Raw genomic sequence first — 18,157 nt, forward strand, 5'->3', positions numbered from 1 at the left:
TAATTTTAAAAAGAAAAAGAAAAGATTGTACATAGTAGTTGTAAAAAAAAAACTTGTTATTCAATGTCGCTGAAACTTTAAATATTAGTTTCACTTGGGAAATAATCAAAAATAGTAGGAGGTGTCGGTGAAGAATAGATTATTCCAGTAGAAGTGGATGGTATATCATCAAATGATTGGGAAGAACTGATATCGTCTTCATCTGGAATAATTTTTGGGCATGAGGGTGAGAGTGAATTTGGAGAATTTGAAGAATTTACACTATCACTGTATTCAAATGAATTCTTAGTTAAAACTGTTTCGGTTGTTTTACCAATTTCCCTTTTGGCCATACTAGGACATTTTAGACAATTTATTAAATGTTTGTACATTTTCTTTATATTTGGCCATTTAGAAATTGTCTCACAATATTTACAAATCACAGACTTTGAATCACTGGCACATGTAGAAAAATGTTTCCAAATTTTTTCATTTCTTGGTCTTCCCATGTTAAAACCTAAAAACGATTTATGTAAATTTGTTGCATTTTACAACAAACACATACCTTCTCGCGGAATTACAAATTTAATTCGCCTTTTTGAATGTTTTTTAGTTTCTAATATGAATAAAAATATTTTTAGGTTTGATTGACATTCAGTTTTTGAAAATATTTTGATATAAAAATCATTTTATAAATACCCAAAAAAAGACTAAAAAAAGAAACATACCTGGTATTTACCCATACATCGGGTAAATACCGGATAGAATCCCATCTATATTCATATACGATTTACTAGAACATTATTTTTGAGAAACGCTTTCCAGATTGTATGCGAAACGAACGTTTTTAACCACCATCGTTTGTGACTTTAAATGTTTACCTTAATAAACAAAAAAAAACAATTGGCTTCGAAAAACTACTGTGGTCATCTGCTATCAAGTAATAAAAGAAATACTAAATCACCCAAATACACAATCACATTCAGTCTCATGGATAGATGCCTGTAAGGATGTATAATTTAACCAATCTAATAATATTAAAGGTCTGTAGGTTTTTCATTTAAGTTTGAGGTGTTTATGGCACGTAAATTTGCCAATAAACTTTAATCATATAATTTATAACGAAATGAAGAACATTTCAACACAAAACAAACTTAAACACAAACACAGATACGCACATTAATCCTAGGAATATTTAAGTGTATACAGTGTCTGTCAAAACATATTGTTCAAAAATTAAATAAAAAAAAACACAAAATCATAAATAATTTTGAACTTAAAAAGTAGGAAAATTAATAAAACAAAAAAGATAATGAACAAAATAGGTTATGTATAAAAAAGAAACCAATATCAAGAACAACTTCAGCGATTATCTTTAAGTATTTTAGTATTAAATTATTTGCGATTTTATACTAAAATAAATTAGTTTTGGATCGATAGTTATATTTAAAATGGCTGGAACAAAATATTGCAAAATCGTATAAATGTGCATAGCTATGTTGTTTCTAAAATCTTTACTTTATTTGGAATTGCCAAAAAGTTATAACGGGAATTGTGTCCAATATATTTTGATGAATACTGTATGTACGTATATGGCAGTATATTTATATCATAAATTTTGTGTTTAAATGTATGTATTGCAGATGTAAACACTTCGTCTTCATGTTTATCCACAAATTGAATAAGTGTAGGTTAGATACAAATAATGAATGTATGTACGATAGAGATATATTTTGTGGAAACAAGGTATCTTACACCCAATTTTTACTCATGCCACATTTATCGGTGCGTTTGCATTTGTGTTGTGTTGTGGCTATTAATTAAAATTTTATTGAGTTAATTAACAAAATACTCCACTTATTGGTATAACAATTGTGGCATGAGTTAAAGACAATGCCATTTAATGGATGGCAATGTATAGCTGACAATCATTAAAGTAAATTTCTAAATTGTATAGAAATTTAACTTATTGAGTGGGTATAAAAGTTGTAATGTTTGAAGAAATTTAGATATAATAAAACATTTGCTCATGATAATTGAAGCAATTGTAAGAATTAGAGTATTTTTAGCTTTTATGAAATCTTTGTAAATAATGAGAATTCTTGACTAATTTTAAAAAATAGTTTTCTTAAATTATTTAAATGGCCATTGTTAGCTAAGAACTTTTCCAATCTTTCTGGCAACATATTCATTTCGAGCCAAAAATAAAACTGCTCATCTTTTGAGGATGCTCCAAAATGAAGCATATCCCAGAGAGAAAGTTCTGCATCGATTGCAATATATAGTAGTTGAACGGGGTACGGTCTGGACTATATAGCGGTTGATGCGAAACTTCCCAACTTTTTAACAGGTATTACAACATGTGGCCGCGCATTTTCATGATGAAATATTACGGTTTCATGTATGGCCACATAGTCTGGACGATTTTTGGTCAATGCTCACTTTAAATGAATCTGTTGCATTCGGAACAGGTTCCTTCTGATGGTCTGTTCAGATGTTAGTAGCTCATTTCGCTCCCACCAAATACAGAGCATTACCTTATTGGCATGGATATTTGACATTGGTGTCTATTCGGCTGGATGCCCGGTAATGGATGGGTTATAGCAATGGATCCATTTTTTATAGCTAAAATGATTGTCTTTTATAGCGTTCTATCATTTCGGACATGCAAAATAAAGTTTCAAGTTCTCCCGACTTCAAGTCGTATACCCCTGCTTTTGAATGTTTTGAAATTGCTGATTGAAAATGATGCATGTTTTTTAAAAAGATACGCCTTCTATTGTAAATACCACATTTTTAAGTCATACGAAGATTTGCAATAAATAGTACCCATTTTACTAAGTTTCAAAAACGAGTAAACTTTATTTATAAGAATTGATCGAAATTAAAGATTTAAATGTACTGAAAACCTAGACAGAACTAAGTAGTAAAATTATTCAACATTCTTGTGAAATCAAAACACCATTATCTATTTAGAATAATGCTAATACAGTTCTTTATCAAGCATTGAGTAGCCTTTGGTAGAGAAAGATATTACAGAATATTGGAAATAGATATTCACATCAATGTTCTTGAATTCAGTTCACTGTGCTCTATTATTATTGTATTATCTTCCTTATCCAAAAATACTCGATTTTTATTTGAGAATTGAGAAAAAGTAGAACTATTGTTTTTGCAATAAAACTTATACTGCTCTCAGTTTCCTCTAAAAAATATCTTAATGAACTTGAAATGTTTTTGTATTTTTATGAAATGAATCTCAGTAGGCATAGTTATAAAATTTTAAACGTCTTTAATTTGCTAATATTATTTTCCCTAGGTCCTTGCGAATTTAACCTATTTTGTAACAAAAATTTTAATTTAAGCTAAGTGATCTAAAATCCCAAAGCTGGGATTTCAAAACGCTCAATAGTTTTAAATACTATAATGCATTCTCAATAAATACTATAATGCATTCTCAATATTCTTCAAATAGGCCTTTATCAGATGTGGACTTTACAGGAAAACTTCCAAATAATACCAATTTTTTTTTTGGTTGTTTGGCTTGTTTAAACTTTTATATTTTATATAGAATATTTCTCAGTTTTTGACTAAATATTTTATTTCGACTTCCACTAAAATTAACTGATCCTTTTTTTGTTATTATATGCTGCTCTCTTTTTAATTAAATTTATTTTAATTATTTTAAGCCAAAAAGAATAAAAACTTTATTAAATGATTTAATTAAGAAATCAAAAATACCAAAAAAATTATTTAATTTAAACTATATAAAAAATAAAGAATAAACAATTTTACACACATTTTAAATTTTTTCACAATTAATACAATTTTAATTATTAACACATTTTTTTTAAACATAGCTGTATTTTATTTTAATTAAATGCATTTGAAACAAAACACTTCCTTTTTTTTACAAATTTTATACAAACTATTCATAGAATTTATTGTAAACCACACTTTTTTATTATTTTTTTTTTATACAGTTGCACAAGTAATTTGAAAAAACACTGCTGTAGACTAGAACATTTAATGAGAGTAGTTGCATTAGTGGTTGTTGTTGTTGATGTTATTGTTTTTGTTGTTTTTATATTCCTACAAGTAATTCAATCTGACTCCGTTAGGGAGTCGCTCATATAAAAGGACTCCCTACTAGAGTCAATTTGAACTCCAGGGGTAAATTTGTGCAGTTCCATTGTAAATTTTGTTTTTGTTCACTTGGTTTTTAATTTATTTGCTGTAGCTCGTTGTTCAAACATAAAGTAATTGCAAAATGTTTAATGTACTCCTAATTACACTAATTAAAGAAACACTGTTTTTTGTTGTTGTTTATGTTTTATTCTCTATTTTGTTTCTACTAATTTGCACAATGTGTTCAAAATAAATTAAAGGAAGGAAATAAATTTATTAAAAACAGGAAAGGATTTATATAAAAGAAATAAAATCAAAATAACCAAATCTATTAGAATATATAATAAAGAAAAGCGTAGTTTTGGGGTTTTTCTTTAGCAGACACCCTTGCAGGTATGCAATGATATTTATTTAATTAAAATTCTATTTTAATTTGCACTGTTTTATGATAGACTGCAACCAGCCTAAAAATGCAGAAAATTCTAATGTCCAATAAATCAAGCATATTATTTTTTAGGTAGATGGTTGACAATAAGCTAAATATTGCCAGAAATAATCATATAAAATAAATTAAAGTCGCTTTTTCTATCAAAATAAGTATTTACATTTCTTGGACAGTTTTGATTTATATTGAATGTTTATGTTTTACTAACCTTATCACGTATATCTTGTCGCATCTTTTCACGTTCTTCTTCCATGCGACGGTGCTTCTCCTTGCGTCGTTCTTCGGCCTCACGGATGGCCTCCTGGCGCTCTCTCTCCTCCTCCTCTGCCTTTTCCTTATCATCGGCATCATCACCGCCATCACCACCTACGGCGCCTGTTACAAATAAATGAATTATGAATTATTAGTAAAAATTCATAAGATTACAATTGTAAGTTCTCTAAGCTACAGCCAAAAAGTATACACCAGTTAAATTTGTTTAAACGCCTTAAATTATTTTACAAAACAAGTGCTTATAAACTAGATTTAAGAAGAATTTATTAAGGGATAATGATAAAGGTTTTAAATTTAAAAATAAAATTAATTATTTAATATTTCAACGAATATATGTATATCTTATATATTTGCCTTAGCTTAGGCAACACATATTTATTATTTGTATTGCTTGCTGTTAACAAACCTCAAAACCTATGTACATACCCATTCATGCTGGGATTTGTCTGTGTTAAAAGTTTACTAGTCAAAGGATTTCAAAATGTATTCATTAAATATTTTTATTTTTATCTTCTAAAAAATATTTATTGTTTATATTATTAAATTTATTTATGGCACACATGTTTAATCATAAATTTTGTTATTTGTGGTTGGTTTTTGTCAAACTATTATTACATTTATTTTGTGGTTAAATGTGATTATAGTACCAAATGCTATTGCGGTTTTAATTAATTCAAATTTAAGGCTGAAATATAATTTTGTGTAAATTTATTTGTTTATATATAAAATAAAAGCCATATATAGCTTAAATATGTTTAGCTGTATGAGACAAAAAATATTTATTGGATTTAGTAAATCACAACCTAGTATTAATTTAATTATTTTTTATAACTTAAAATTGAACAAATTGAAACAGACTAAAAGCAGCCCAAAAGTATGCTACAGTTTTATGAGAGAGTTTTAAAATATGGCCACAGTTGTGTAAACAGTTTATTAAACATACTAGCATTTCAAACTGTGAAGTTGCAAAGTCACACAAAACAAAAATAATGGGCCCACAAGTTGCATTATAACACAAAGATCTACTAATACCCTTATATTTTCATTAAAACTCTCAGTTTATTCTTAAAAGATTATATAAAAAAAATCATGAAGGCAAAAGTTTAATTATTTCTAACCAACCAAATTCAATTACGAAGCGGAAATTTTTTCAAAACTTTTATAATTAAGTCAATTAGCAACACTCGAAGTCATATTTCTCTACTTCCTGATTGCTTTATTGTTATTAGTAAAAATATATTTATATAAACTGTAATAAACATTATGTTTAATATTCATTGACTATTTTTATGCTAGATGACATTCTGCTTAAGAGAGTTGTTACTAAAAATGGTTCATAATATTTTGCTATGTTGGTGAAAAGTTTATAAAAGTTTTTGTTTATTAAAAAAAGAAGAAAATAAACATAAATCTAATTTAATTATCAATTGAGAAAAAGTCGCTAAAGACCATAAAAATATAATTAGAAAGTTGAATAAAAGTATAGTTTGTTTGAAGAAAATTAAGTAAACAAGTATCAAAACTGGCACAACTCAATTTAAAAGACAGTAAAGAAACCTACAATTATATAAAGCAATTACTTTTAAGTACAAGTTTATTAAAAATTAAAGCAAACTTTAGGGCTTTAAAGTAAATAGAAAAATATAGCATACTTTTGTATATATTTTTTTAATATTAAGAACTTTTAGTGGTTTGTTATGAAAAATTTATGAGTAAAAAATAAAAAAGTGTGTAATGTTTCGAACTTATAATATTTAATGAAAAATATCAAAATTGGCCTAAGTATTGAGTACTTTTAAGTTATATATTAAGCTAATGTTATATGAGTTAAATAACCCTTTTCAAATATACATTAAATAAGTTTGTTTCCATCCAAATGAAACTACTGCCTAACTTTCGTTTCAATCCCTTTACAAACCTCTTAACAAAACTATTATATATTTGTAGGGATATTTATAAAATTATATAAAAGCTTAAGAAAACCATTGCACACTTTAAGGGACTCAAACAACTTTTTTAACATTTCAAACATATTTTCTTTACCCTAAATATAGTCGTTTAAAAGCATTACAATAAATAAATTACAGGTCATAGCAAATTTCCAACAAAATTTATATTTTTTTACCTTTTTGCAGCCATTAAAAAAATGTTTTATGAAATTAAAGTCATATTTTTTTTTTGCCCTGACTCACAGCTAAAATTGTAGAATTTATTCAAAATTAAAAAACATGCCAAAAGTCCTTACAGAGTACAAGAAAAAACAAATTATATATAAAATAAACTAGGTTGACATATTAAGATGTGTAGCCAACAATAAAAGCCATTAGAAATGAGAAATATAAAAGGCTTTTACAAGTAGAAGTAAAAAATACCATCTGAGTCTAGAGTAGTGGGGGAAAAGTAAGCTTAACGCATGAGTTCATTTAAAAGTACATATATTTTAAAAATAAATTACTTGAAATTGAAACGAAGACAAGATTTAGTTAAACTTTAAGAAAACTTTTTACATAAATATAAAAGTTATAAATTTTAACATATCAAATGAAGGTAATTAAAACGAAAACTTTTATATTTTGTGCTCAGAATGTGTTTTTAATACAATTATAAATAATTATAATTTATATTGTATGCTTTTATATTCAAGGTACCCTTACAATTTTATGTATTTCTATTGTTTTTTTAGTTTATTCAACAATTTATTTAATATTTTTAAATTTTGTGTCTATTCTGGTTGTCTTATGTGTTTTCTTGCAATTGCTTTTTTTCTTATTATCTGTTCAATTAATTAGTTTATTATATTTATATTAAAACATTGTAATGTAGTTTTTGTATGCCTTTGGTGATAGGGAAAAAGTTGAAAATGTAAGCTGTTATCAGCAATTAAGTATATATGTCGACATTTCAAATTAGTATCTGTCATATGTTTATTTAGATTACAACTAATTATAAATTATGTCTGTCAATTACATTTTTAAATTTCTACACAAATATAAACAGATGCAGTCATGGGCTGGCCATATTTGAGTACTGCTACTAGTATTTAAAACTGATTTGAATACCAGCAGCAACCAAATAAAATTTCACTTAAAACTCATCAAATATTCTAGGGATTAGTAGTAGTCTTATATTTATAAGCTCAGTCGTTTTAAATGTCTAGCTTGAAATTATATTTTTTAATTTCTATTCATTCACTTAATACATTTTTATTTCTCAAGTTGCAAACAAAATACAAATATAATATTTGTTAAATACCTAAAATTACTATTACGATTTTCGTAAATCTGGTCCCTTTATATTCTTATCATTTGTTTAGAGCCAATTTAAAAGCTATAAAAATAGGTCAAGATCAAAAAATCTTTATTTGTATATAAAATTATAAATATAAGTTTCCTAATCAGTTTTAATCAATATGTCTGCATCCCTATGTATGTCAATTTTATTGTTAAAAAAGAAAACAAATAATTTGTTTAAATAATTATAAATAAAGAATTTTGTTGCGCCGTATCTTATATATATTCGACTCATATTTCGAATTTGAAAAAATTAAAATTGAAGTGGCCAAATCAGAAAGGATTATGAAATTCCAAAGTTGTATTAAACGTTCATTAGGTAGAACTGTTTTTTGTAAAGTAATCTATTGAGTATGACGACAAATCATTAAGCATTAAGATTTAGTTGTCACGAGGATTGTGAATGTGAGTAAATTTTAAATTTTCATAATATTGAATTTTAATTTCATTTCCAAAACATCTAACAAATTGCTTTTAATACAACATCATTATAAAATAAATTAATTTCATTTCCATCAATTTAACAATATTGACCTTAACCCTTGCTTATCTGCAACATATACAAGCTTTTTGTTTTATATTTTAATTTCATTCTTGATTAGTTGTATTATTATTGTTGTTGTGGTTCCACAAGCATCCACAAAACAACATGGTTTTTAAATTGAAATTCTCTGTGGCAGTTTAGATTAAGCATTAGCAAGAGATTAAAGCAAAATCTCAAAACACAAAACAAACGGAAAAATAAAGCAAACGAAAAAACTCATTTGAATTTCAATATAAAATTACAACAAGAAAATAATACAGAAATAAAAAGAAACTTATGAGAAATTCTACATAAATATTTATAAAAGAAAAGAAATTAAATGAAGGTGTAAATAACACAAACCAGTTAAAAAAAGGGGTTATTTCTTGTAACAAAATTTAATTAAATACAAGGTTGGAAACCGGAAGTGTATAAAATAACACACAAAAATAAAACAAACTAGAGAAAAAAAATCTTAAATTGAAATTTAACACGGCAAAGTGCAAACAACACTTTTTTAATACAGACACACATACCAAAGCTTTTTGTTGTAAGTGCATGCGGTTGATCAAAAGAGAAAGAGAGGGAGAAAGAACTAATTGTGAAAGGGTTGCATTTTGTAGAGATTTTCAATTTCCACAGAAATATTTATGTTAGTTGTAGTTTCGTTACAAAAGTGTTAAGTTATGCTGGAATATATTACCAATGTTTGAAAAAAAAAATTTAAATTAAACAAGTTCTCGAAACATTATTAAAAATGAAATACGGTTTCATTTTATTTTTGGAACAGTAGTGTCACTTTGTTAAAACACATCACAGAAACCATTATTAAAAAACTTTTTTCTGCATAAAAAAATAAATAAATACCAATACCACAAAATTGTGCGACATTTACTTTGAAGTTTTATTAAAATTTTCCCCACAACAGCAAATAAAGTGAATAGACTGTAGCCAATATTGCGCCATATTATCACTTTGTTGTGTCGTTAATGAAAACAACAACGATGTCGTCCTTTGTTTTACTAGTTTGTGCTGTGCTCTTAGCCAACTACGGTTTGGCTTCAACACTCGATAAAGTCGCCGTTGAACATGATATGCTACGTTTTTCGTATGAACTGGAATCCTGGCTAGATGTGGCGAAAAAACCCTGTGATGATTTCTTTGGTTATGTTTGTTCTCGCTCATTAAACGCCAGCAACCAGGCAAAATATGATCGGCTATTGCAGCAGGAAGAACTAAAATTTAATAAATTCTTAGAAAATAGCAATGAAGAGGAGCTCTTGGATTCAGAGCTAAAACTGAAACACTTCTATGATTCCTGCCAAAATGCCCGCTCTATGGAACAATTAAAAGCCACCTTAATGTATCGTTCTGTGGGTGGTTGGCCAGCTATTGATGATTCGGTAGCCATGTTGCGCAAAAGACGCAATATGACTTGGTTGCAGGTTCTGAGTATTTTTCATGAAACTGGCATTCCCTATTTCTTCAACACAAAAATCGAATTAATATCCAACAAACGTGTCGTGCAAATACAACCCGATGATTCGTTGCGTTTTACTTTGCGGAAATTTGAACAACTTTCTGGAGAGATTATGCATTTGTGTAATGTGGATGCCGGCCGTGCTAGATTGGTGGCTTTGGAGATTTTGAATTTTGAGCGCAATTCCAGAGATATTATGAAGATAACTGTTAGTGAGCAGGACAAAGTGAGAGAGTATTCTTATGCTGATTTTAAGTTGTTGAGTTTTGGTTCAGTTTATCCTTTGGATTGGGATGCCTACTTCCGTAAGGTTATGGGTAAACCTTTGAAGCCAACAGATTTAATTATTGTTTCAGAAATGCCCAAACTGATACAGTACTTTGAGCTGTTGCAGGGTACTACGTTGACGAGATTTTTGAATTGGCTGTGGATTGATTATTTAATGGGTGAGTAGGAAAATGGGTATTTCCATTTAAAGGCTTTAAAAACTAGCAAACAGAGTCGTGCTAATTCAGGAGTTCAAGAGAAATGTGAACCGTTTTCAAAAACAAAACAAAACAAAATGACATCTTTTAAAAAATTAAACTCATAAACTAGGTTCAAAACTAATTTTAAATACATCTTTTTTTTAAAAAATCTGAATTGAAACAAAAATATTTGTTGTCCAGAATTGAAAAATAATTAGAAATACAAAAATTGTATAAAAAAGATCTCCATGTAAAAGAAAAACTACTGTAAGATAATTATTTTTCATTAACATTATCTTATTATCAAATTATTGCCACTATGCTCTTAGACATATTAAAATATGAATATTTAGCTGTACTGTCTTTAAACCTCCCAAACATTCAACATACATACGTATGACATATTTAGCAAGATAGTGTAGAGTACTGATGTTTAAACAAAAACGTAGTTTCAGTTGATTAACAACTACAAAATAGTAGCAAAAATTACCTGACAGGCATTTTGCTGTATCATACAGCTAATCCACTACCTCGCTTACACAATCGTTAAAATCAGATTTATTAAATTTGGTTTCATTTTTTACACAGTCACTTTTATTTATACTCTTTTTCCATTATTGTTAACACACTTTTTTATTTCACAGACAAAACCCCCGATGATTGCAAAAAACTCACTGAAACGTATTTAGCGCCCGTTTACCAACATGTTGTAGAACGTACTGGCATTGACAAAGTACAAATGGCTCATATGTACTCCGAACTGGGACAGCAATACGAACAACTTTTGGCCAGCACTGCCTGGATAGATGAGATTACTCAACAAAACTCCAAACTATTTCTTGAACGTATAATGCACTTGACTTTAAATGGAGATGCTAAACTAGATAACGATTACCAGACCTTAACCATAACAAAACGTAATTTCTATCGCAATCTAGAGAAAGTGCAAAGATTTAAGGCCCAACAACTGAAAATAGATATCGGCAATAAGCCACAAATCTCCAACGGTGCTGTACAAGTAGCCGAAAGTGCCAAAGAATTTATGAAAGTATTTCTAACCATCAATGGTTTAATACAACAGCAGCAAAATTTGACTACACCATTAAACTATGTCATGCTGGGAGAACATTTCTCTGAAGTAATGATAGGAGGAGCCTATGATACACCAGGAGCCTGGAGAAGTACAGATTCGGATAGAAAATTTGAATTATTCGATAGATGTCTACAAAGACAACTGCCTTTACAGGCCAGGAATTTTAATTTAAACAATTTATTGCTAAAACTCTTGGCTCAAAAACAATCCTGGCAAACTTATCAGTTGTGGCTGCAGCAGGATGAGGAATTTGTGCAAAAACTAAATACTCTGCTAAAGGCGGGTCGTTTGCAACTATCCATGGAGAAACTATATTTTATAGCCACCACCCTAGTAGATTGTCATTTGCATCCAGCAGAACAAAGAAAACAATTTATTCACACTGCCTTAAAACAAACCAAAGAATTTCAGCAGACCTTTAAATGTCAAACACGAGATACACTATATAACAATAATAAATGTTTGGTTTTGAAAGAAAATTAATTAATTAAATTAAATTAATAAATATTTAAGAAAACAAATTTAAAAAGTCTTACACATATTTTATTTTTTCACTTTTATAAAAAATACCTTTCATTTTTTTACTTATTTCTGTGAAAAAGTCGGAAATTTTGCTGATAAATTTATTAAACTTGTATGTATTAAAAAACTTTAACTACGTTTTTTTCGTTATAGCAGTGTTATTGGTTATAAATTCGAAATAAAAATAACTTACCATTATTTTGTATAATCCTTTTTAACTCATTCGATTAATACACGATTTCTTATTATTGTTCTAATGTTCTTTAGGAGAGACAACAAAAAAGAACTAAATTTCATTCATTAAAAATTTATTAAGAATTTGAAATTGTTGTTCTTGAAGAAATAGAAATAGAGGTAAAAGTAAATACCAGCCATCTACTACCACGCCTTATTTTGTTTAGTCAGTTGTTAGCATTTTTTAATATTTTTTATATTCCTTCCAAAATTACTTAACGTGGGTGGTTTCTTAATAAAATGTTGAATTAACTGAGTACTCAAGTTTTAGATATTGAATTGCTTAAAATCCAGTAAAACTATTCCTACATAGTTTTCATAGTGTACTACATAGTTATCTCCGGTACTTAACAGTTCAACATAGAGAAAATTCTCTAACCCTGGCTAAAGTTACCAAACTTTCGTATACAGATAAGTAATAAGTATAACTATAGCATTTTTAACAATAAACTATACTAGTTTAAAATAACTTTCCTTTTTTTGATTTTACATTGTGGCGGCTTCTAACCAATGACCACACAGTTACCAAGGTAACTATGCATTAGCAAGGGAATGGTGGCTAGACAGAATATTGTGAAAGTAAATAAACAAGAAAACATACAAAATATATCCTTACATTGCTGACTTTCAACACACAGATAAAAATAAATTGTTAGCATTCTGCTAGAAACGAAACTATTCATTTAACTTGGTTGGCATTCCCCGCCCCTATAAGTATGTGTTGTTTTTTTGTTTCTTTACAAAGCACAAGTACTTTTATACCTTAGCAGTTGTTTGGTAATTTATCGATTATTTTTTTGTAGTTCGAACGACCATAAACGTTTTGGTAATTAAGGAAATTTTAATGTGAGCATTTTACATTCATTTTAAACTTGATAGACTTTATTGTACATGTAAAATGACTGTTACATAGGATTTTAAGCAGATACAGTGTAAATAAAAATAACTTGGTTATGGCTATTCAGTAAATATGTTTAAATAATTTAAAAACTGTTTCGAGTAAAATAGTGAAAAATTGTTATAATTGAAGCTACATATGTCAGAATAAAGAAAGTAATTTAGTGGGTGAACGTAGTTATAAACAATAATAACAATGATTTAAGTTTGTCAGCTACAGTTCAAGCAAAGTCATCCTAAGTTTTGTGAACAGCGAACCCACATGTTATTGTTAAAAAACGAGTACATCCAGAGCGTGTACCTGTTTGGCGAAGATCTTGGCCGGTACTTGCTAGACTATATTATAATCTGCTGGACTATCAATAAAAGCTGCTCAGTTTGTGTTTGTTTAAGACACATATCGCGACATGAAAAAAGAGTTCTTTCTGCATAAATTGGAGAATATTTATGTAGAAGACATGTGGTTTCAACAGAAAATTTTGATAAAATAGTGCGTAATATGACAGCAAAGCATTTTTCAAGTATTTAAACTAGAACCCATTGTTGTTACAGCCGAGGAACCAATTGCTGAACTAGTTCTATGGCACATTCCTATCCTCTAAGCTTCTAAAACTACCTATATTTTTAAATTAACTTTGATTTTAAATCTACGACTATCAGTTAGACGGTAAGACAAAAATGCTGCACTCTGCATTTAAAGTTTAATATAATTGTTTCCTTGAATTTTAAAATTTCATTATAGACTTCATTACGAACGTATTAAGCTGTCAGTTAGCTGTCACTACTTTTTAAAATAAAGAAAGAATACAATAATTGGCAAAATTTTCATGGATTATTACTCATTACTATAAATATTACCTATACATACATTAATACTTGTGTATGTTGGTAAAAATAAACCATAATTTTCTTGTCAATTACTTGCATACTTATACTTTTTATCAAAGAGAAAATTTACTAAATGAAAAAAATACCAAAAAGTCTTAAAATATTTACTGTAGATTCTTATAAATACAGGCATTAGGTTTCAAAGAATGATTATTAGAAGTATTTTGTTAATAGTAAATAGCGGACAACCAGCAATGAAATTGATTTTAACATGGTGAGTTCCTACTTGAGAGCTGGTTTATATGTGTTTTGTTCTGTTTTAATTAAAGCTGTTGTTATCTCACTTACGACTGAAGATCGATGAAATGAGCATCTCATTTTTCGATGTGAAGGAATTTTTTTTAAGTGTTTCAAAAAGAAGCTAATTTTTTACATGTATCTTACAAAGCTGCCAAATGTTTAATAAACAAATTAATCAGTTTAACAAATTGTTTTATTTTACGGGTGAGGGTTGCAAAGAAATTCTGATTAAGAACTTATAAAAAATATTATAGTCTAAATAAACACAAATTGAGAAAAATAAAAGTAAAAAATGAGCCTATTTTACAACAAACTTTAATAGAAAAATAAGTTTAAACTTCTCATAATAGCTTTAAGTTTTGTTTTTTCTAGAACATTTAAATTTCTTAGAACTTACTTGTCTACTACATACTTATTTTACTTGGTGTCAATTTAGTTAGATCAACTTTTTTAAAGACTCTATTAGTATTGTGTTTTTTTCTTGCTACAAAACGTCTGTTCATTTTCTAATCATTAACTTTATTGTCAGCTTAATTTCCTGTTGTCTTTCTTTTATGCTCTCTCTTTTGCTTTTATGTTTTTTATATTCCAGCAGCATCAGCCATAAATGTTTAACATGCAAACTTGTCCAAATGAAAACAGGAACAATCGTATTTCAAGCATGTAATTTGCTGATGTTTTCTATTTTTCTATTCTATTTTCTATATTTTGTGGTTCTCTTTATTATAAATGTTATCATACTTTGAGTAAAGATAAACGAATAAACAATGTTGTTGCTGGTTCAATGTAGTTGTCTTAAACCAACTTAAAAGACAATAGAGTGCATATTTTCAGTGTAGTAGTTTTTTTTTTCAAAAACAATCCTTGTAGATTTATTAGGTTGAGTAGAATTGTTGTTGACATTAATAAGATTATTTAAGAAAACTTGTGAAAAAGGATGTAGCTGGAAGTAGAATTTACTTGAAGAAGTTTAATGTTGTTGAAAACAAATATTTACAATCAATTCAAAAATTGTTCTGAAAAATTCTTTACTTTGTTGACTTTGTGTAAGCAATTCAAATGACAGTAAACGTACTAATAAATATTGTTAGAGTGAACAAATTTAAAAAGTTACTAAAATTGTCATTGTTTAAATTAGATAAACATTGTAGAAATCAAAATAATACCTTAAAATGTAATAAAATAATTTGAAACAATGTAAAAATTCAACAAAATTACCACATTTAATGTCAACTCAATAATATGAATTGTTGACATTATGTAAACAATGTGAGATATTCTAAAGAGAATACATTGTCATAATGTAAAATAATGGAAAAATTCCTATAATATTAGTTATTGACATCACGTAAACAATGTAGAAATTATCAAAATTATACTTAAATGTGGCAAATAATAAAAATAATAAGGGACCTCATGTAAACGCTTATAAGTCTCGCAAACTGTGCAATCTGTGCATTTTTACACTCTCACAAATGAACTGTCAAAAAAAGTAAAACGAATCAGTTGCCTTCGGTACAGGTTCTTTGTGATGATCTGTTCAGATTGCAGCATCTCATAATGAATAGGATCCGTTTGCTCCCACTAAATACCTTAAAGACGTGGCTATTTGGCTTTGGTGTCGATTCGGCTGGTAGGCCGGGCTTCATATAAGATCTCATACGCATAGGGTGATCGTAATGAATTCATTTTTCATCGCCAGTAATGATTCGGTGCAAAGCTGATTTTCTTTTATATCGTTCAAGCAGCATTTCAGACATACAAACTCGTCTTTCAAGGTCCCCCAGCTTCAATTCGTATGGTAAACAATTTCCCTGCTTTTGGATGATTCCTGCTGCTCCAAAACATTTTTAAATTGCTTCTTCAGTAGCTCCAAATGATTTTGCAAGCTCTTGTTGACATCATGTTATATGCAAAAGTTTAAAAATATGCTCTAAAGCTTTTACCATCATTTGAGAATGTAAATACATTTAAAACCACCCAATTAACCCAATGCTCCCTTTTGTTATGTCTTATTTATGACTTTCTGGTTGAATTTTCCGTTTTGATGTATTCAGGGACTTATAGTAAAATTTCACGTATAATTTTGTTGCAGAACATTTTAACCCCTTAAATCCCTGTTTTAATGGTGGTTTTTGCACTTTTTTAAAAGAAGGACAAAAAAGACCTATGCCTTTTATACTTAAAATGTAAGGATCACATGATTTCTTATGACGATTAACAATAAGAATGTGCCAGATTTGGGAAACTTTAACCCCCCCTCCAATGAAATTCCGATGTAAACTTTCAAAACGCCGATACACGTGTCTTTTTTTTGTCTCCTCTATCAAAATTTATTGATCGGACCTCGTATTTTTTTTGGTGTTGTACAGGGTAATGAATAGTTTACATTTTGTAAACAATGTAAAAATTCTAGAAAATCACATTAATAGTAATAGTGTCAAATATTTAACAAAATGGCTTGAAATATTGATAAAATTGTAGGAATGTATAAAACGCCTAAAAAACTTTAAAATTTTATTTAATGATGACATGATAAAAATATGTACATATGTATGTATGTATGTATAAAGAATCAATACAATCGCAATATTTTAAACAATATAAATACGTAGAAGTGTAAAAAAAATATTTACAAATATATAATACTAAAGCGCATTTAAGCTGTTTATCTTGTTAACTTATTACCCAGCATTTAGATTTATTTCATTAATACAGCTATTTCAAATAAATGCAAATCCTCAGCTGCAATTAAATTTTTAAATCCTTGATTTTCAACTAAATCCTTAAAATAATGTCAAAAAGTTTTATTTTATTTATTTCTATTTAAAAGTTTGCTAATAGTTAAAAACCATTGTCAATATATGTATGTATGTATACAAAACAGCCAGATGTAGAAAAAGTAAAACAAAAAATCTCCTTAATGTATTTCAATCTATTCAAATCAAATGACAGCTGTTCAAAATGCTAAACAAAAACTATATTGGTTGAAATGTAGAAACAAAAAGTATAAATTGTTTTAATAAACTCTATTAACTGGAAACTTTTTTTCTGCTGCATGCCAACCATATTTGACAATATGGTGCTGTTTCATTTATTGGGTTAGAATACTAAATGGATAGATATGATGGCAAAAGTAGTTGAAGTTGAAGTATGCAATAAAGTTTGTTGTTGATGATGGCTTTTAACTTTATGTATTTTATTGTAGCTGTTTTTAGATTTATTGGCTACAATGAGACTAGCTGGCAGAATGTGTTTAGTAAAACATTTAAAACAAAAACTCAAAATATATGGATATTGGAATATTTTTTCCCCCTTGTCAGTTTTTGGTTTCTAGTTTCAAGTTGTGTTTTTTGTTAACACTGTCAATGTTTGGTTCATGTATCATGTATTGATTTCAAACAGCACATAGCTAGAATTTGCTTCAAGCTATTTGTAAATGATGTAAAGTGTTAACTGAAAGTCATATTGGATTGACACACAAAACAAGAACAAGTTGTAGTATATGTAACTATACATACACAAACATAGAATTCTATGTATGTATGTAGTATAAGTTGAAGTATCCTTTATTATAACAAACATGTATGTACATACAAATTACTACTGTAGTAATACTTAGTTCTCACAATACAAAAGCAGCTTAACATACACACACATATATACATAAATACAATCATACAAGAAGCTGAAGTAGT

The 18,157-nt window shown here is 28.1% G+C and overlaps 2 protein-coding genes across 7 annotated transcripts in view; one reads left to right on the plus strand and one right to left on the minus strand.

Moving 5' to 3' along the window:
- The window catches only part of cpx (complexin), a 339,534-nt gene that overhangs the window by 29,681 nt on the left and 291,696 nt on the right, over positions 1 to 18,157 (minus strand). For 4 of the 6 annotated variants that reach the window (XM_065515806.1, XM_065515805.1, XM_065515803.1 and 1 more), the window contains exon 2: positions 4,761 to 4,927. In XM_065515806.1, the coding sequence (XP_065371878.1) occupies positions 4,761 to 4,927 (167 nt within the window). The remainder of the gene's footprint in view (positions 1 to 4,760; positions 4,928 to 18,157) is intronic. The other 2 variants (XM_065515804.1, XM_065515808.1) reach the window with 1 other exon arrangement.
- Nepl11 (Neprilysin-like 11) lies at positions 9,548 to 12,207 on the plus strand. The gene is made up of 2 exons (XM_065515802.1): positions 9,548 to 10,564; positions 11,230 to 12,207. The coding sequence occupies exons 1-2, from the start codon at positions 9,628 to 9,630 to the stop codon at positions 12,159 to 12,161; spliced, it is 1,869 nt and encodes a 622-aa protein (XP_065371874.1). The 5' UTR covers positions 9,548 to 9,627; the 3' UTR covers positions 12,162 to 12,207.

Source organism: Calliphora vicina, chromosome 1, assembly GCF_958450345.1.
Source record: "Calliphora vicina chromosome 1, idCalVici1.1, whole genome shotgun sequence".
Classification (NCBI taxonomy): Eukaryota; Metazoa; Arthropoda; class Insecta; order Diptera; family Calliphoridae; genus Calliphora; species Calliphora vicina.